This window comes from Nematocida major, assembly GCF_021653875.1.
Source record: "Nematocida major strain JUm2507 chromosome Unknown 2360, whole genome shotgun sequence".
Lineage (NCBI taxonomy): Eukaryota > Fungi > Microsporidia > Nematocida > Nematocida major.
The window spans coordinates 85,267-103,870 of record NW_025952951.1 but is presented as its reverse complement, the minus strand read 5'-3'; the positions used below and the strand labels follow the sequence as shown (position 1 = coordinate 103,870).

Here is an 18,604-nt window from a genome sequence, read left to right as displayed (position 1 = left end):
CGCGATAAAAAGTATGCCTCTGGAATTTGCGTATAGGCTTTTTCTCGCGCATATCCATGGTTCCCCGCAGGAAGTCAGAGCCTGGCCCGCATATGGATGATACACAGTCTGGCACAGGTCCTGGTCAAGCTCTGGGAATTCAGTGCAAGCTCGCACAACAATGGCGCTCCTCCCGCATGCGATGCAGCCTGGGCTAGGCGTATGCCCGGCCCTTGGCGTTTCTTTTTGGGGGCGGAAGCTCTATTATGTACACGGCCAGGCACACGACAGATGCAAGCAAAAGACCCAGAAAAACAAGAAGAATAAGAAAGTGTGGGATTCTCTGTGCAAACGGGTAGATTTTTTTTACAAAAACCGCGCTGAACAGCTGCATCAAAAGCATAGCTACAATTAGAAGCGTGAAGGAAGAGTGGAGAGAGCACACCATAGCAATGACGATGAAGGAAACCTCTGGAAAGCGCACCCCAAAGCACAGCACTTTAAACAAGACGTACGCCCCAACGCACGAAGAGCACATGCACCCAATGCACCGGAAGTAGTCGAGAGAGTCTGACTGTGCAGTGATTCCAGGGCACACATATATATAGTAGAAGGGAAGAAACGAAAAGGGGCCAAAGAAAAACAAATACTTTTCCAAGGAGATGGGGATGGCTTTGTATATTTTCTGGGGAGCAGGAACGTGGAGGGCGTCAAGATGGCTGCCGGTAGAGCACGTGAAAAAGTTGCAGCACTCAGACTTTCCCTCGGGCGAGGCCTTCTTCTTTCTCTTTTTGCAGCCATCCGGCTGATAAGAACGAACGCCGGCTCTTCCCATACAGAAAAAGACAATCTACTATTTATATGCCAAATAATCGCAATCCGTGATTTCCCACGCAAAAGAGCAAAATACAGAAGACATGGCGCAGCAGGCGCATGTTCTCTGTCGGGAGAAGCTTTGTGTAATGCACGCGCATTTTTGCGCTTTTATGCGCTGTCTGCCTCGCTTTCTGCCTCGGATTCTGCGAAATGCTTGCCGCATGAAAGAAATAGCAAAGAGCCCGCATATAAGCAGTGCGCATCGTACATTTAAGCCTTTAGAGATCAGGTGTGTTTTATTTGTATCGCTCATTTTATAGGTCCCCAGCTATGTCCATGCACTTGCATGCATGCTTTTTCTGCAGCTTTCCGTGCGCAGTGGTTCCAGCTACTCTGCTGGCGCTTCCTCTTCAGCGTCTGAAAGACACTTTTCTTTGCACGAGGAAGAGCACACAGACATGTAGAAAGGAATCATCTGCTCTCTGTACAGCATATACTTATACACAGTACCGGCAATGCTTGTCAGTGACTTGCACGCATAGCAGACCCGAAGCGCCTTCTTTATGCGGCTGGGGGTTCTGCACACATCCCCTAGAGGCAGGGTTTTTAGGCAGAGCTCATTCAGTGTCTCCGCCGGAAACTCTACGCGTGAGTTCTCTCTGTCTATTTCCTCCTGCGACATAAAGTGTTTTTCGCATATGCTAAACATGGAGATAGAAAGCGACGTGATCTCAATAGGAAGGTGCCGGATAGGATTTCCGGAAAGCGTGAGCATGCAGAGACTCTTTAGATTTCCGATTTCCGGGGGCACTGTCTGCAGCTTGTTGGAGCGCAGCAGAATTGCGTGGAGGTTCTTCGCAGAAAACAGCTCAAGCGGAAGAGACTCCAGCAAGTTTCCCTCAACATTGAGGACGATCTTTGTCTCAGAGAAAACCATCTCATAGTCCACACTCTGCGAAAGGGGCATCACTTCCTCTTTCATTGCTGCCAGCAGAGAGTTAATGGGAAGATTTTTAATAGCCAAGCAACTGAGATTGATGGTTCGGGTTTTCGTCAAGCTGCAATACCGCATGTTTTTGAGCGCCTCCCGGATTTCTGTTATTTGGTCCTCTTCTGATATTCCGTTAAAAAATATCGGGAGAGAGAGATTTCGGACAGGAAGGCCGCTTGCTTTTCTTCTAGACCATTGAGACATTATTAAAATTTTAAGTTCAATTTTTTTATGAGGACACTGGATAAGAATGAGTTAAAATTATTCCTGCAAAAGATCATATCTTCAGTTTCCTTGCCGCTTCTTCCCAGGCCGCAGTTTACAGCGTCGTACAGACAGTTTTCCGATGACCCTGAGGAGGCGCAGGAAGTCGTGCCTGAAGAGACGCCGAGTGTTGTGGAAGTAAAAAACAGCAGGCTCTGCAGCGATTACGAAAAAGTCACGCCGAAGTATCCGCACATCAGCTTTGAGCCAGACAACTTCCAGAAGCAGTGCTTTTACTACATAAACAAGAGCCGGAGCATATTTGTAACTGCGCACACAAGCTCTGGGAAGACGCTTATAGCGGAGTATGCGGGGTACATAGCAGAGCTGCACGACACGCGGATGATATACACGTCGCCCATAAAGGCGCTCAGCAACCAGAAGTACAGAGAGTTCTCGCAGAAGTTTAAAAGCGTGGGAATACTCACGGGGGATGCACAAATAAACAGCGAGGCAATGTGTCTTGTCATGACCACTGAAATACTTCGCAACATGTTGTACCGGGGAAGCAAAATACTGGACGACGTCGAGTTTATTGTTTTTGATGAAATACACTATCTAGGGGACAAGGAGCGGGGGGTTGTTTGGGAGGAGGTTATCATTATGCTTCCAAGGCACATTTCCCTGATATTCCTCAGCGCGACAAGCCCGAACGCAAAAGAGATGTGCGCGTGGATAAGCACGATAAAAAACAAGGAAATGCTTCTGATAGGCACGGAGAAGCGCGCAGTCGAGCTGGAGCACGGGGTCTTCTTCAGAAACAGGCTCTTCGTGACCACGCAAAACAACAAGTTCTGCCACGAAGAGTATATGCAGGCCAAAAGCACGGGCGCCGTCGAGGTGCACAGGGAGAAGCAAAAGTCGATGCAGGCGTCTATGCGGGGGCCCTTGGTGGAGGCGAAGAAGAAAGCGCCCACCGTGCTGGAGTCCCCTATAAACATCGCCCGGAGGCTCATTGAAAAGGGCCTGGCTCCAATTGTGTTTTTTGACTTTTCAAAGGCGCGGATTGAGCAGTCTTTCTCCATGTGCAGCCCCCTGGATCTTACAACGTCGGAGGAAAAGTCGCTCATTCGGGGGTTTGTGCAGGACGCGCTTGGCAAGCTCCCCAAGGCCGACCGGTCGCTGCCGCAGATTCTCTTTGTGGTTCCAGGCCTGATTAGAGGCGTGGGGATGCACCACTCAGGGCTTCTGCCCATTCTCAAGGAAATCATTGAAATGCTCTTCACAACAGGAGCTTTGCGCGTCTTGTTTTCAACGGAGACGCTTGCAATGGGCTTAAACATGCCCGCACGAACGGTTGTGATCAGAAGCATAAAGAAGTACAACCCCGAGACCCGGTCGTACATGGACCTCACAGTGGGCGAGTACACGCAAATGGCAGGGCGGGCCGGGAGAAGGGGGTACGACACAAAAGGGACGTCCATAATAGAGTGCTCGGGGCAGGAAATGCTCCCGGAAAATCTTCTTGTGAAGCTGCAGACAGGCACCGCCACAGCCATACAGAGCAACTTCTACATAACAGCAAGAATGATACTGAAGCTGCTCAGAATGAAAAGTGTCTCGATAGAAGAAATGGTGCGGCTGAGCTTTGGGAAGTCAAAGACAGAGCAGGAAATGCGAAAAGGCCTGCGCACGCAAACAGCTCTGAAAAAGCAGCTGCTCCACACTGTTATATCCTGCGACGCGTGCGGGCGCGTGCTGGCGTACATAGAAAAATACAGCCGCGCAGTGGCAATGCTTGCAGAAGTGTATAAAGGATGTGCTGCAGCAGAGGGCGATATAGCGATACGCGGAGCAGTGGCCGACATAGTCTGCACCCCGCACTTCATGCTTTTGGAAACATTCGGAGAAGCCTCGCCCAAGGAGCCAGAAGACAGCATTGCGCTGATTTTGGACCGGACAACGGGAAGCCCTGCCGTCTTTGCTCGCGGGAGCTTTGCGATGCACAAGGCCCAGGACGACGCTGTTCGCGCATGGAGGGAGATGCATAAATTTTGGGAGCAAGCCCCTTTTTCGTGCACAGAGTTTTCTGCACACTATAGAGAGTTTGCACAGGAGCACGCGATTCGGAGCCAGATAGAAAGCATCGACCGGAAAATGCTGAGCACGAACACGTCTGGGCTTGAGTGCAACAACTACTTCAACTACATTGTATTCCTGCGAAGCCTGGAGTATATAGACGGAATGAACAACATCCGGCTGAAGGGAAAAATAGCGTACGAGTTCAACTCGATAGAGTGCGTGCTCACCACAGAAATACTGCTGTCTCCGCTAGTCGCGGGAATGCCAACGAGCGATCTAGTTATAGGCCTGGTCGGGCTCACGTTCTACGAAAAGTACCAGCTGAAGGAGGAGGCGGAGTACGCGAAGGAGGAGATTCGCATAGAAGAGATAAAGGAGCTCAAGCCCTCTCTGGAGATAATAGACGAAATAGTGCACGGCATGCGCGCAATATACAGGAGCCACAAGATCCGCATGGACATGCCCAACCACGCCTTCTGTGGCGAGCTGTCTCTGTGGCTGAAGGACAAGTCTCTTGCAGAAATCATCGACGCCTCCCCGCTGCCAGAAGGCGTGATTGTGAAGTACATCAAGAAGGCAACGGAGATATGCTCGGAAATATCTGCTGCTGCAAGGATACTGGGAAATCCGCGCTTGGCCGACGAGGTGGAAGAGATCAACATGAGGCTCAAAAGAGGAATAGTTTTCACGCCCAGCCTGTACTACGGCTAGAGCTTCCAGAAATTCGGGCTCTTCCTGCACACGCTGAAGGAGCAAGCGCCGAGTGCCAAATCCGAAAATAAATCTGCAAATGCTCTGGCCTCTCCTTTGCAGCAGAAAGCCAAAACTTGCTGCAACTAGTAGTTTTTGGGCTGCTGATACTCGCTGCTCTATTACTTTATTTATCACTTGGCTGGCTCCCCTCTGCATGCTCTTCCATCTCTCTGAGCTCTTTTTCTATCTCCTGAATCTCCTGCAAGTTTTCCTCCTGGCGCGCCCGCTCCAGCTGCACCGTCAGCACAACTCGCCTCTTCGCAGCAATTTTTTCGTACTTTGAAAACCTCCTCTTCTGAGAGAGAGAATAGTCGATGTCGTCGTCTGTCGTGTCTGTCTCTATGTTTCTGGACAGCTTTTTGTAGAGCCTGAGCAGATCCCTGTCTCCCCCCGGCACAACGTTGTCTTTTATGTATCTGTCATACTCTTCCGGGGTGACGTGCCCATTGCTAATGCTTTGTATGTTTATCTCCTTGCGGTCCTTGTTTCGGACCAGTGTCATCCACTTGTTCGTCACTACGCCGCTTACCTCGTACCGCTTTCCTTCATACACTTTCTGTATTTTGTACACGCAGTACCCTTCCGTGAGCCGGAGCTTCACATAGCAGCCCTTTATCTTGTCAATGGCCCGCCTGTATACTATGTCCAGAAGCATGTCCCTTCTCAGAACCACGTTTTTGAACACGTCGAAGCTGGTTTTTGTGACTATTTTGGGTATCGACCTCTCGGAGAAGCTGTCCATGCCTCTGCTTTCGCTGTCCGTCTCGCTCTCCATCCCGAACGAGCTGTTCCGGTGCTTCAGCTCTTTTCTCTCCTTTTCCTCTGTCAGCTGCAAATGCCTCTCGTAAAGTATTCCTTCGCGCACAGCCTCTGACAGTGACTCCAAGTGTTTTCTGTCTTCTTCGTTTTTGTATAAGCTTTCCTCTTCTCTGACTCTGCTGCGTTGCCTTGGTGGCATAAGTATTTATAAATAAATTATTTGTGCTCAAATAAAATGAAAGCTGAGACAGAAGAGGGAGAGTTTGTGGGTGCCCTGCTAAAAATGGACGTCTTTTTGGACAACTACAAAGACACTCCTTTCTACAACAGCATAAACACGCTGGCAAATGTAAACTCAAAAATCCGCCGCACAAAGCGAGACGGCAACTGCTTTTACTACTCGATTGTTTTTCTTATGCTGGAGCACTACTGCACGCCTGGGCACGCAGCACTGCTTATAAACACTCTAAACACACTAAACAATGACCTGCTGCTTTCCGGGGTTGAGGACTATCTAATAAAGGAATTTACAGACCCAATTGTGAGTACTCTTAAGGCAGCGGCAACTGGTGAATCTCCAAATATAGAAGAACTGGACAGCATATTCTGGAACTACACTGTAACATACTTTAGAATGGTTACTTCTGCGTACATAAAAAAACACAAGGAAAAGTACGCTGGATTTATAGAGGGAGACGTCGAGGAATACTGCCTCAAGAGTGTGGAGGCGTCTTTCCAATACGCAGGAGAGATAGAAATGATAGGAATCGCCGAGTCCTTTGGGATTTCGTTTGACGTGGTGTGTATTGAGGGCGGCTGCATGGAAAGGCTTACTCGGGGAGAGGGCGAGAAAATAGGGTGTCTTTTGCTTATGTCGGAGCACTTTGACATTCTATACACATAAATTATATGCTGTTTTATACGGTTTATGCAGTTGGCTTGCGCATGCTTCGCTAATTTATTCAGATTTCGCCTTTGGGCGTGTTCTATGCTTCTCCTAGACTCTTTTTCTCTGCGCCGCCTGTATTTATTCTTTGTTTGTTTTAGCATATATGGGAAACACCGAGTCGGAGAAGGACGAGCTGTCCAAGGAGGAAAAAATATCAGCAGAAAAATACGCAAAAAGCCTGGCGCAGTATGAGAACTCCCTGGCACTTGACAGGCCCAGCACTTTTTTGAAGATACTGAAGGTGCCGGGGCTTGTCTTTTTTTCAGGTATCGGCGGGTACATCTTGGGGTGGCTGGAGTTCAAGCCGTGGGTTATCATACCCTTGCTTTACGCGATTGGCTTTGTGTTCATCCGGCGGATAAAGGAGTTTAAGAGAAGCATGGAGGCTTTTGTGTACTTTTCCATACGGAAGCAGAACGTCTCCAAGTACGAGAAGGTGGACTGGATGAATGCCGTCGCCGAGAAGGCGTGGAGGTACGTGGAGTCAACGGTGTCAAAAATTCTTCTTCTGCGGATCAGCGCCATGCTTAGAAACATAAAAATCCCGATGGTCAACGACATCCGGCTGGACAGGTTTACGCTGGGCGGACAGGCGCCTGTGATAGAGGGAATCCGCATTCGGCACTCCAGTAGAGACTCTTTGATTGTGGACGTGGCCATGCACTTCATACCTGCAATGGCAAAAGACCTCCAGGGAACTCCCGGGGAAGCCAGCATAAACTGGGGGTCCAACATCACCATGGCGGTCCGCGTGGGAGGTGCAGCTGCGGGCATAGACATGCCTGTGACTCTGAAAAACGTCTCTTTCAGGGGGAGCGTCCGGCTAAAGATAAACTTCACATACGATGCAAGCGTTATCGAAGGCGTTGAGTTTTCTTTCCTGAAGCAGCCTGTAATTGGGTTCAACATAGTCCCTCTGAAGATCATAGACATAATGGACATTCCCGGGCTGGCGTCTGGCATCAAGAAGGTGATTGAAATGGGCATACAGAAAGAGGCCCTGTACCCAAAGAGGATATCAGTCGCCATGAAGCCAAAGTCCATGTACTATGTGGGCGCTATATCTGTGCACATACATAAGGTCGTCACCCACCTCAAAGGAGACATCTTCCTGTCGATAGGAATAAACGGAAGGAAAGGCCGGAATCCCGTGCGGATTTCCCAGGGCGAAATCAACCACGTGGCATACATTCCCATTAAGAACACAGACGATATGATCTTTATATTTATTCAGAAAAAAGAAGACGAGTCTCCAATTGCCATGGGGACAATGTCAATTGAAAAAATATGCATGCAGGGAAGAGCGCAGGGAATAGTGCCGTTCTCAAACTCGCAAGGGTACACGGACGTCTCGTTTTCATACTATCCAAAGATCGACGTGGGCAAGATTTCCGAGGAGGAGCGCCCGAAGTCTGCAATTGTCACTGTCAAGCTGGTCCAGCTGATAGACATGGTAGACGTCCTGGGTGCGCCATACAAAAGCCTGACCGTGCAGGCGACTGCATGCATGCGGCAGAAAAGAGTGCGGAACAAGGACCCAGCCAGCATGTCTGCAGCCGAGCTTATGCCCGAGGAAAAAAACAGCGCCAGTCCAGGCATGTCCGTTACAAACGAGTCCTCCACAGAGTCAGACGAGGACCTGAAAAAACAGTCACGCACGCACCTTCTAAGCAACGAAGTACTTGGCGTGTTCAATACCGGAGTTGCTCGAAACGAGGCATGTCCAGCATTTGACGACAAATTCGTGTTCTACACGCGGGACACAAAAAGAACCATTATTCTTATTGAGGCAAGAGACAAAGACAAAGTTTTGGGAAGTTTCAGCGTAAACATCCGGAGGGGTGTCTCCATATCGTACGGGACCTTTGACTTCTGGCACATGGCTGCAGGGCGTGCAAAGCTTCTTTTCTCGGCGGAGTATGCGTGCATGATCAAGATAAACATGCAGAAGTACACGCACATTCGGATGGTGAAGATAGACGGAATAGAGACAAAGGGCGTGTTTTCAGGGTATTTGGTAACGGCAAACAGGGTAGTTCCTGTCCGCCCGTTTTTCTCGCATGCCACAGGAAAGTACTCCGGGTATGCGCTTGTCCCCATCCTGAGCACGCACGAGGTCACAAAGTACGTGGCATACTTAATGGACGAGGTCTATGGCGGGTGCGACGTTATGTCTGGAGAGTCCTACCTGGGCGAGGCCAAGATAAAGATGCAAACGGAAGACTACCCGCTGCACAAAACCGAGGAGAAGGACGAGAGCCTACCTGCACCCCCGGAGAAGGCGCTTGAGGAGAAGAAGCTTGAAGGCAGCCCGCAAGAGAAGGGCGAAGTGGAAGCCTCCAGCCTGCAAAATGTGCAGTCCAGCACAGACGAGAAGGCGGCCAGCACGGAATGCGTGGACGGTGGTTTTTCGCCATTTATACAGATGCGCGTGGTTTTCTGCCGGGTCAACCATCCGATTTTCCTGGAGTTTGCGAAAGACGACATAGTCATCGACAGAAGCGCGTCAAGCTCGGGGAAAAAGTTGCACGGAGAGTTTTTCTTTTTCACGAATGTGAGCATATCCGTATACACCGTGAAGGAGGGCTTCCTCATTGGAAAGTTCTACCTGTCGAAGTCCAGTGGCAGGCACGAGATTAAGCTGGCGCACAAACAGCTCTTTGTAATTGACGTGTACAACAGGCAGTACAGCGGACTTTCTGCTCCTTTGATACACCACGGCCTTCTCTCCGTGCACATTTTGGGCATGCAGGCCTCTGAAGCGGCTGAGCTGGAGGTGTACAAAAGCGTCTTTGTGGAGGCGAGTGTTGGAGAGCAGGCGCACGTCACAGCCTCTTCCCAGGACGTGACTGCGCCAGAATTCAACAAAAACTTCAGCTTTTCCGTGTATACGCCCGTTGACACGCTGGAGCTGAAGGTCTTCGGGTGGACGCATTTAAAAGAGAAGAAGTTCCTGGGGGAGGTGTCACTTCCCCTGTTCTCCATAGCCCCCGGGGAGTCTTCCATATGCACAGGGGTTCCTGCCATGTCTATAGACAGCACAGCTTCTGTCTATAAAATAAATGCAAATCTGATTTTGCAAGAAAATGGAAGAGTATGAAGGATGGTCCTTGGACGAGTCAGACTCACTGGAAGCCCCAAAGGTAGAGTTTTTCTTGACGCACGATGTTGTCAAAGCATACTCGTATCTGAAATGGTAAAATAAACAATCGGTACAATATACAGGCGCTTCTCTGGATGCTTTCTGGCGTTATTCGCATCTGCAGCACTCCCCGTTTTTGCAGAGTTTTTGCTGGGGCAGGCCCTCGGGAATCTGCCAGGGCTGCTGCAGCCTGCAATAAAAAGTGTATGCGAGAATGTCATATTTATTAGAGCGGGAAGTATCTAATAGGCTTTCCCTGGTCTGTTTTAATATCAACGGATCTCAAGTTCTGGATCCCCTTCTTAAGAAGGCCAATGAGAGCGGTCATTGCGGTGGAGGTGTTCTGAGACACTTCGTTTGCGCTCATTTTAGTCGTTCCAACGGGGAATCCAATAAGCAGATCAGCCTTCAGATTCAGCTGAATCTTTCTCTTTACATCTTCGTAGTAGTTCTTTATCTCGTTTATGTTCTTGATCATGTAAACAGGCTTCTTCTTTCCGGCGAAGATTGCTGGCTCAAACACCTTGTACAGGGTTGGCACTGAAATGAAAGAGTGGTACTGCTTCACCAGCTTCTTTCTTCTCTTCTTTGCTTCTGGGGTCTTTCCCTTGAACTCGTCAAAGGATATGTATGGAATGTTTGATCCCTCTAGTGCGTTCGTCAAGTGAATGTCAGCCAGCACAAGGACTTTCTCCTCCTTTCTCTTCAAGTAGGGCAGAGTCACCTCCCCTCGGAATCTCTTGTCTCTAGCTGGGTCGTATCCTTTGATTCCTACTCTTACCTCAATTGTCTCTCCAGCCTCTACCTTCTTTGGCTTGACTTCGCTAATTACTTTTTCTATTGCTGATATAATAGCTTCTGCTTCAAATGCTTTTGAACCCATGAACAAGAAAAAAAGAAAGAAAATATAAATATTTTTGGCTGCTGTGCATAACAGTAAAGCCCCCAAACAGGATTTGGGCGTGCAAAAATGAAGGTGTGCACATCCCCTTGAAAAGTGCATATTTTGCAAGGGGATGCACAGAGGGCCCAAATTCTTCAGTTGCACGAGCTGACACACTTTACAGAAAACTGCCTGCAAAATGGGCACGCTGAGACTAGCACTGCATAGTTGGGCAGTTCTGCTGCTTTCGGATTATAGACTCTGCTCGGGCTATTAGCAAACCTCTTCGGCAGATGCAGGCTGTCCCTTCTTATTTTCCCGCAGGGCTAGAGCATCTGAAAGGCGCCTTCTTCTGCGCCCTCAAAAGGTGCATATTCAGCCACTCGCTTGCTGCGCCCAATTCCCCTGGAAGAGCGGCCTAGGGCAAAGCATTTTCTCAGTTTCTGAGCATCTGTTTTCAGTTGGATGCCATGCAGGGCTTCCCAGACTGTGCCGGGCCAGGTTATAAGAAGACTCCGCCCAGGCGAAGTGTCAGCAGATAAAGCCCCAGCCACTCCTTATGCAGCAAGAAAAGGCTTTCGAGAGTTTTTTCTGGGTGCTGCCAAATTTCTGCTAGCCATAAAGCCTGGAAGGGCCTGAATGGGCTTAGTCCACCTCCAAGCCCACTCGCATGGAGGATGGGCAGCATCTGACAGGATATTTCCAGCAGCGAGAAGCCGTTTAAATTAGGTAAGGGGCGGAACTCCATGCTTCCTAGGCGGCGCCTGCGAAAACAAATAGAAGTGCACGGCACAGCGAGTCATACGCGCACTTTTCTTGTGATGGGCTTTAAGAAGCACACAGCACTACAGTGTGCATGCATAGCTGAGCTCGGAGGGGCATAAGTGCCACAAGCACGTGCTTTCTTTGCGCTACTCTGAAGGGGTGTGTGAATATGCGCTTTTGGTTGGGATAATAAACTGCCCTTTTGCGCTAGTTTAAAATTCGCCGTGGCTGATATCATGCAGCTTTTAGCGTGTGCTAAAAATCCGAATTCTCGAAAGAGAAAAATCAGAGCAGTGCACAATAGGCCGTGCGGTAAGCGTGCAGCTGAGAAGTGGATGCTCAGGGGCTGCTCTGCACTTTATATGCAAGCATGTAGAAAAGCAGCGATTTCAAGAGCCCAGCGCAAGCATAGGGCGTACCTAGTATTTGCACTACTCCTGCAGAATAGCGTAGCAGTTATGCGAATGTGCAAATGTGCGAATATATTTGAAATATTTTTTATTGCTTGAATGAAAACGATTTTTCACATTAGTTTATATGCCATTGTAGGGTTGTTGGGCATAGCTTCCGCCGTGTCTGATGAAAACATGCCTGTTATGTCGAATAATGAAGAATTTACAAGTGATGTCACACTGAGTGATCTGTGCAAGAAGATTGATTTTTCCCAAGCTTTCAGAAAGGAAAAACCGCTAGATTTTCTTATATGCAATGATGGAAAAAACATATTCAATGTTCTGTATGCAATAAGCAGCCACTTCTCGTCTGAGGGAAACATGGCGAGCTGGGAGCGTATAAAACATGATCTATTTTATTTGACAAAAGATCTCCCGTATTTTGTCAATAGTGATGGGCACAGCCATGAGTTGCTTATTGAGAAGCTGCAGAACGACTTTGCAGGCGACGAGTCAGGCTTGCTTATGAATCTTATGCAAGCTACGCACATAAAAGGCGAATCCAAACACACTATTTTTCGCCGGATGGAGGCGGTTCGGGCGCTGGGCGATCTATACAGCGAACACTACGAGCCAAACTGCATTCTCCCGGCCGATCTCTTTTTAGAGATGCTGTACGTCCATGGGATGCTGACCATAAACGTTTTCGACCCGAAGGTTCCGTGCCGCAGAGTGATGGACACTTTTCTGTACAACCTTGGGAAGTGGATAGATTACACATTAGAGCTGGGTGATCTGCGCCTGGTAAATGTGTTTCAAGAATACAGCAAAAAAGTCTACCCAATCGAAGATATGCCGTTAAATATATGGGATTTCCATAATTGTGTCGAATTGATATACGCACGCACAAATTCTATAAGTTTAAACGCGATCGTCACGGTTAAGTTTTTACTGGAGATTGCTGAATGGCCTTTTTTGGCGATGTTCAGTCTTTGGAATACCCTTAAAGAGATCATGCCTTATTTTGCCTTAAATACACATGCTATTGACCGGGCAAACCTACAGAACCTCTGCGAAGCATTGAGTCATATATTTGATGCAGAACCCTATAGTCTTTCCCAAAACTATGCCAACAGCGTCTGCAAAAACAAGCACACCTTGGAAATTTTCTACACAGAAAGAAGCACGCCCAAACTTCTCTACACGCCCATGGAATATCTCCACCCTCTTATTCGATACATGAACAAGAACAATCTGGAAATATGCATAGAAAAAAACAACGTGGCAGACAACTGGTGTGAAAGGATGGCAGATCCCAACATATATAAAGATACCCGCAGCACAATGCCAACTGTAATGCCTATATCAATATCGCTCAAACAATGTGCAGAGTCTGGCTGCAAGAAACGTCTCTCGCTTAAGAAGATAGAAAAAATCCTAGACGCCACGGAAATATATGTAAGCCTTGAAGACGGCTGCATACCCCATTTAACCCATCTGGAAAAAACTATTTTTAGAGACATTAATGTGTACATCGCAGACAAAAAAACCTACGGGGTGTACGACTGTGCAAAGAAAAACATGCTAACGCTTGAAGACGTGGCCGACAATAGGATAGAGAATTATCTGGGGAAAAGCGACTCTATGCATATTTCTTCCTATATTCCTATGTGTGTCTACATGTTTTTTAACTTTTTGTGCGCCACTGGCATCGGCATATCCAGCTTTGGCCTGCTATCCCTTAACCTATACATGTTAATTCTCAAGATCAGTGGCGTGCCATACCTAATAGTCGCACATCGGATTTTCCGGTTTTTCTACTGGGTTCAGGCCATTTCAAGCATAGTGATTTATGCGAGCGGATGGACTCTTTTGATAAACCAGGCATATGCAGGAGCACCTCTTGCCACAATCTCCATGCTTTTATATGCCTCTACCGGAGTAATGGCCATTTTTGGAATGCTTTTCACGCCAAACACCAAGCTAATTTTTTCGCGAACAAAACTCTCAAGCGAAAAAAGAAGAATCATCCGGAATGGCTTCTTCCTAGCATTTTGCATAATCGGGGGCATGATAGCTGCCCTGATGGCAGATGGGGGACGGAAAGCCCTAGAATTTATCTATAACTGTAAGCTTGTGTATATTATGTGCATGTACCAGTATACATATATTACTTTTTGCGACATCCTAGAGAAAGACCTGCCCCAACCTAACAACTTACCAAACAATGTTTTTGGAATATTCTGGAATGTTGTCTTGCACGGGCACAGGATTAGATGGTGGTCTTTTGATGCATTCATACTGTATGTCACAGTGATAGGCATGTTTTTAGTGTCCAGTATGGCCAGCAAGCACCTGAGCATCAACCTAGTTGTTCCTAGCAAATTAATGCTCAGAAACTTCCTCCCAAAAAACTTTCAGCTCCATGGCTTCTATGCTTCACGCCATCTTGACAAAGTCTGCTCGATTCCCCAGTGAGGAAAAGTTCGACCAGCCTATGTGCATGCATGCATTGTACAGCTTCACAATAGGACAATAAACAATGAATTCGGGTATTTTGGGGGTTTTCCGGCCCAGAGGGCATTCTTTGCGAGTCTCGCGCATTTAAGACGCTATAACTGTGCAGTAATACGCACGCGCAAAAATTGCGAATAATACGCGCGCACGCGCTAAAACTTTTACGTTTGGAGCTGCAGTATGGGAGTAAAAGGCCTGTGGAAAATGATAAGCGGAAGAACTCTCGAAATGAAAGAACTGCACGGGCTAAGTCTCTGCATCGACGCTAACTTGGTGCTTTTTCCTGGAATATGCAGCGGAAACATTGTGTTTATAACCGAGTACATGCTTAAGTCAATACAGACGCTAATTGTTCTTGGGATAGACCCAATTTTTGTATTTGACGGGCGAAAGCCTCTATTCAAGAGCAGGCCCCCAAAGAAAACGGATGCACGCCGAGCAAAGACGAAGCCGTGCGAAATTCCGAAGCCTCCCACTGCAAGCGCACGAGAAGGCGCAGCCAGTGAATTCGGCGCGCAGGAGGACCTGAAAGCAGTGGAGCTGCCAGGGTACAGCCCCGAAATAACAGACCAAGACTTTTCTATGTACCAGATCCAAAGGGTTTCCGAGAGACACAAGTACTTCAAAACTCTCACTAAGCGGATGCACGGCGAAAGCGACCTCATATTCAAGCTGAGCTCGCATGGGGCGCCTGCTTTTCCGAAAGAAGAGCCCAAAGAACCCTGCGAGTTTGAGTCTACGCTCCTGCACCTGGAGAAGATGAGAAGCCACGTGCATATTGGGCTAGAAGCCTGCAGGAAAGCGGAAGAGAAAAAGCCGGCCCCGCCCCTAAAGAGGGCGCGCGGGCTTCCAAGCTGCGAAATAACTCCTAGCGAAGAAGTCTCCGAGTACAGAAGAGAGCTGCAGACGTACTCCCTCCCCACGGAAGACACTTTGCTAAGCAGCGAGCCTGTGGACAAAGAGTCTCTTCCCTTTTCGTACCGGATAATAGTGGGGATTCTTGACGCCTTTTGCGTGAAGTATGTGATCGCCCCCAGCGAGTCCGACAGCATATACAGGAGCATAGAGCGAATCATCCACACGGACGGCGTAATAACAGAAGACAGCGACATGCTTTTGTTTAGCAGCAAGCCTGTGTTTAGGCACATTTTCAAGAAGGTTGCTCTTCCCAAAGTGTTCTCAGAAAGCAGCACTCCGCTTGGGTACAGCCGGGCCGAGCTGCACATACTTGCATGGCTTCTGGGAAACGACTATGTTCCAGGAATCTGTAACATAGGCCCCTCCAAGGCAAAGCTTGTGATTGAAAAGTATCGGGCTGTTCTGGAAACTCGGCCTGCGTGCGCGGAAAGTTCTTCCATCATAAACGTAAGCGCGCTTTCAGAGGTCGTTGAAAAAATTCCTGAAATAGACATGGTGCACGACATACACGCTCTGATGCAGGTGCAAAGGGTGTACGAGGAAAAGCAGTTCAAAGTGAGAATTGAGAACAGAACCCCCGCGCCCATTGACAAAAGGAAGATACTGGACTTTCTAACGCAAAGAACCACGTGGGCATCTGCAGAGAAGGAGGGATACTTTAAAATGGTTCAGGAGTACCACAGCCGCATCTCAAACAGTAAACATGCCCCACCCACATAGAAATCACACCCATTTAAGGCGCACATGCGCAAAGTGTTTTTGGATAGTAGTTTCCGTAGTTTCCTTGTGCACGCAGCCCGTAATAGATTTCAGCCATGGCCTCATGCAAATACAATAAATTACCCAGCCTATTTTCTACTGAAAAGCAGAGAGTCTGCCTGTACAAATGCTCTAAATAAGCCACCGGATGGCCTTTCCCCTGCACGCCCGCTTGCATTCGGTGCGTGTGCAAGCTCTTCTATACAGGCCTGCCTTTTCCGGGCTCTTTCTAGGCATAAATAGCCGCACTGTAAAATGTCGTTTTTATTTGGTGCTTTCTTAGAACAGAGCGCGTTTCTTTGGCCTTCCTGTGCATAGCCCTGTGCATGCGCTCCAAAGCAGCTTTTTATGCAGAGTCTGACTAGCTCCTTTTCAGAGGGCTTTCCCATGGTAAATGCAGCAAATTTCTACAGTTTTTCTCGGGCCAGCATAAACCCTATGCTTGTACGGGGCTCTTTAAATAGCTGCTTCTATGCTCTTGCATCTAAAGTGCAAAACAGCCTCTGTGTGCACTTTTCGGCTGCACGTACTGCATGGCCTATGATGCACTGCTTTTATTTTCCTCGTTGGAAGAGTGCGGGGGTTTAGCTCGCTGCAGGAACAACTTGCACAGGAATCCCAGCTGGGTGCTGCTTTCGACCATATAGGTCCGCCTGCTCCGCAAGTACATAAATAGCTGCAGGAAGCAGGAAAGCCGCTCTTCTTCCAGTATTCTTCCACTTTTCAGCATGCGCGTAAACATATTGTAGAATATAAAGGTGCCTGTTCTTCCCACGCCTGCCAGACAGTGCACTATAACAGGCCCACTGTGCTCCCGCACGAGCAGGCACGCTCTGTACACAGCATCCAAGACCTTGATCGAATTCTCACTCGTGGGCATCTTATCCCTCCAGTCCATGCACTTGATTCTGAACACTTTCTTGCTCTCTTCTTTCTCCGGCACGTGCATCTCTACCATGAGGTTGTGGGCGTTTTCTTTGAGGAGCCCACTGTCCAAGAACTCGACTGCTTTTCCCTGCACGTGCCCCACAAAGGCGAGGAACTCGGCAGGGCTAAACACTGTTTTCAGCTTGTGGGAAATCTTCAAAAAGTCCATTTCGTACACTGGGTGGTCTCCTATCAGTGAGATCACGATCTCGCACTTGGACTTGTGTATAAGCTCGTCTGCCGTGTGGTTTGTGTGCCTGGTTGGGTACTCCATGGCTATAAAGTCAGGGCCATTCAAGTCCTCAATCAGAGACGCGTTCAGGGAGCCTTCTAGCCCATACGCAGTCTGTATCTTTTCGTAGTTATATGAGTGCACGTCACTGAACCTAAACCCAGGGCACCGGAATATTTTGTACGGCATCTCCACCTGGAGGGCGCTGCGAAGGAACAGCCCGTGATTTTTCTTTGCCAACTCCAGCAGCTCGTCCTTTTTTTTTCTCTCCAGCTCGGTAAGCCCCCAGTCTTCCATTTCAAAAAAGTAATTTGAAATAAAGTGTCTATATGCTTTCTTGGCGCATGATATCAAAAATGCATTTCCTTGGAAAACATAAACAATCCACTGTTTGTTGTTCCATGAAAGTCAAAGGATGGGCAGCGCCTGAAATTGTTCTGAAGTCCCCAATTGGCCTGGGGAACATTTCTCCGCAAATACTAAAGAAGACTCTGCAGCGGGGCATTGAGTTTAACCTTCTTGTGGTGGCTGAAAAGGGAATTGGCGCAAAGACACTTGTTTCCTCCATTTACAACATGTCTGTGTTTCCGCAGAAAACCCACGGGCACTCCCCCGACCTCACGGAGCACGAAATGGTTATGCAGTCTGGAGACATCACGCTGAAGCTCAAGATATTCATGTACCGGGGAAAGTCTGCCAGCGATGTAAAGGACTTCCTGGTAGAGCGGAACACAATGTACAACAAAAACAACATTGGGCTAAGGCGGGAGAGAAAGGAAGACCCCAGAATACACGCGTCTCTGTTCCTGGTCTCTCCCTTCGAGTTCAAAAAGCAGGACATAGACATTCTCCAGGTGCTGTCCGAGCACACAAACACGCTTCCCGTCATCCCGAAGAGAGACATATTTACGGCCCAGGAGCTGGAGGCGTACAAGGAGAGAATACGAAAGCAGATCGCCTCCAGCGGGATAATCGTGTGCAGCCTAATCCCCGAGGGAATAGACATTCTTTCTGTGGTCGCAAGCACGAGCCTGGTGAACCTTGGGGGGCAGGCCGTTCGAGGGCGCGAGTACAGCTGGGGCGTGATAAATGCGGAAGACCCCGTTCTATCCGACCTGGCCCTGATCACGCAGATATTGCTGTCCGTGCATCTGATAGACCTTAAAAAGAAGACTGTGCGCTTCTACCAGACGTGGAAGGAGGCTGTCCGCTCGGAGCTTCCCTGCCTAGAAGCCCAAGACAAAGAGCTTCTCAAGGAAATCGAGCACACCATCACAGGAAACTTCAAAGCCAAGCTGGCTGCCCTGGAAATGGAGGATCGAAAAGTAGACCAAGCCGTGAAGTCTCTAGCAGACCCGCTCGTGCGGTGAAATAAAATTGCATCTTATGCGCTGTTTCCTTGGGCCACTCTCACTCTTTATGCAGTTTCTTCAGGCGGATGCTTCGCCGCTTTCTTCTTGGCCGCAGTTTTTCTTCCAATCTGCAGCTGCACAGCACGCACTGTGCAGGCGCGAAAAGAAAAGCCGTGCAGTTTTT

At 48.5% G+C, this 18,604-nt stretch overlaps 12 protein-coding genes across 12 annotated transcripts; 6 read left to right on the top strand and 6 right to left on the bottom strand.

Annotated features, from left to right (window-relative positions):
* Window positions 1-193: 193 nt before the first annotated feature.
* On the bottom strand, window positions 194-814 carry NEMAJ01_1066 (uncharacterized protein; the record flags this gene model as incomplete). The annotated part of the gene is made up of 1 exon (XM_047914904.1): window positions 194-814. One exon carries the CDS (start codon window positions 812-814, stop codon window positions 194-196), a length of 621 nt encoding a protein of 206 aa, XP_047770861.1.
* Window positions 815-1,183: 369 nt separating this feature from the next.
* Window positions 1,184-1,990, bottom strand: NEMAJ01_1065 (uncharacterized protein; the record flags this gene model as incomplete). Its single annotated transcript, XM_047914903.1, has 1 exon — window positions 1,184-1,990. One exon carries the CDS (start codon window positions 1,988-1,990, stop codon window positions 1,184-1,186), a length of 807 nt encoding a protein of 268 aa, XP_047770860.1.
* Window positions 1,991-2,017: 27 nt separating this feature from the next.
* Window positions 2,018-4,783, top strand: NEMAJ01_1064 (antiviral helicase SKI2; the record flags this gene model as incomplete). Its single annotated transcript, XM_047914902.1, has 1 exon — window positions 2,018-4,783. One exon carries the CDS (start codon window positions 2,018-2,020, stop codon window positions 4,781-4,783), a length of 2,766 nt encoding a protein of 921 aa, XP_047770859.1.
* A 166-nt stretch (window positions 4,784-4,949) lies between these two features.
* Window positions 4,950-5,783, bottom strand: NEMAJ01_1063 (uncharacterized protein; the record flags this gene model as incomplete). Its single annotated transcript, XM_047914901.1, has 1 exon — window positions 4,950-5,783. One exon carries the CDS (start codon window positions 5,781-5,783, stop codon window positions 4,950-4,952), a length of 834 nt encoding a protein of 277 aa, XP_047770858.1.
* A 36-nt stretch (window positions 5,784-5,819) lies between these two features.
* Window positions 5,820-6,488, top strand: NEMAJ01_1062 (ubiquitin thioesterase protein OTUB1; the record flags this gene model as incomplete). Its single annotated transcript, XM_047914900.1, has 1 exon — window positions 5,820-6,488. One exon carries the CDS (start codon window positions 5,820-5,822, stop codon window positions 6,486-6,488), a length of 669 nt encoding a protein of 222 aa, XP_047770857.1.
* Window positions 6,489-6,636: 148 nt separating this feature from the next.
* NEMAJ01_1061 (uncharacterized protein) lies at window positions 6,637-9,633 on the top strand (the record flags this gene model as incomplete). Its single annotated transcript, XM_047914899.1, has 1 exon — window positions 6,637-9,633. The coding sequence occupies one exon, from the start codon at window positions 6,637-6,639 to the stop codon at window positions 9,631-9,633; it is 2,997 nt and encodes a 998-aa protein (XP_047770856.1).
* Window positions 9,634-9,901: 268 nt separating this feature from the next.
* Window positions 9,902-10,558, bottom strand: NEMAJ01_1060 (large subunit ribosomal protein L10Ae; the record flags this gene model as incomplete). The annotated part of the gene is made up of 1 exon (XM_047914898.1): window positions 9,902-10,558. The coding sequence occupies one exon, from the start codon at window positions 10,556-10,558 to the stop codon at window positions 9,902-9,904; it is 657 nt and encodes a 218-aa protein (XP_047770855.1).
* Window positions 10,559-11,832: 1,274 nt separating this feature from the next.
* On the top strand, window positions 11,833-14,193 carry NEMAJ01_1059 (uncharacterized protein; the record flags this gene model as incomplete). The annotated part of the gene is made up of 1 exon (XM_047914897.1): window positions 11,833-14,193. The coding sequence occupies one exon, from the start codon at window positions 11,833-11,835 to the stop codon at window positions 14,191-14,193; it is 2,361 nt and encodes a 786-aa protein (XP_047770854.1).
* Window positions 14,194-14,412: 219 nt separating this feature from the next.
* On the top strand, window positions 14,413-15,870 carry NEMAJ01_1058 (uncharacterized protein; the record flags this gene model as incomplete). The annotated part of the gene is made up of 1 exon (XM_047914896.1): window positions 14,413-15,870. The coding sequence occupies one exon, from the start codon at window positions 14,413-14,415 to the stop codon at window positions 15,868-15,870; it is 1,458 nt and encodes a 485-aa protein (XP_047770853.1).
* A 128-nt stretch (window positions 15,871-15,998) lies between these two features.
* On the bottom strand, window positions 15,999-16,298 carry NEMAJ01_1057 (uncharacterized protein; the record flags this gene model as incomplete). Its single annotated transcript, XM_047914895.1, has 1 exon — window positions 15,999-16,298. One exon carries the CDS (start codon window positions 16,296-16,298, stop codon window positions 15,999-16,001), a length of 300 nt encoding a protein of 99 aa, XP_047770852.1.
* A 149-nt stretch (window positions 16,299-16,447) lies between these two features.
* On the bottom strand, window positions 16,448-17,365 carry NEMAJ01_1056 (uncharacterized protein; the record flags this gene model as incomplete). Its single annotated transcript, XM_047914894.1, has 1 exon — window positions 16,448-17,365. The coding sequence occupies one exon, from the start codon at window positions 17,363-17,365 to the stop codon at window positions 16,448-16,450; it is 918 nt and encodes a 305-aa protein (XP_047770851.1).
* Window positions 17,366-17,469: 104 nt separating this feature from the next.
* On the top strand, window positions 17,470-18,438 carry NEMAJ01_1055 (uncharacterized protein; the record flags this gene model as incomplete). Its single annotated transcript, XM_047914893.1, has 1 exon — window positions 17,470-18,438. One exon carries the CDS (start codon window positions 17,470-17,472, stop codon window positions 18,436-18,438), a length of 969 nt encoding a protein of 322 aa, XP_047770850.1.
* Window positions 18,439-18,604: the final 166 nt, after the last annotated feature.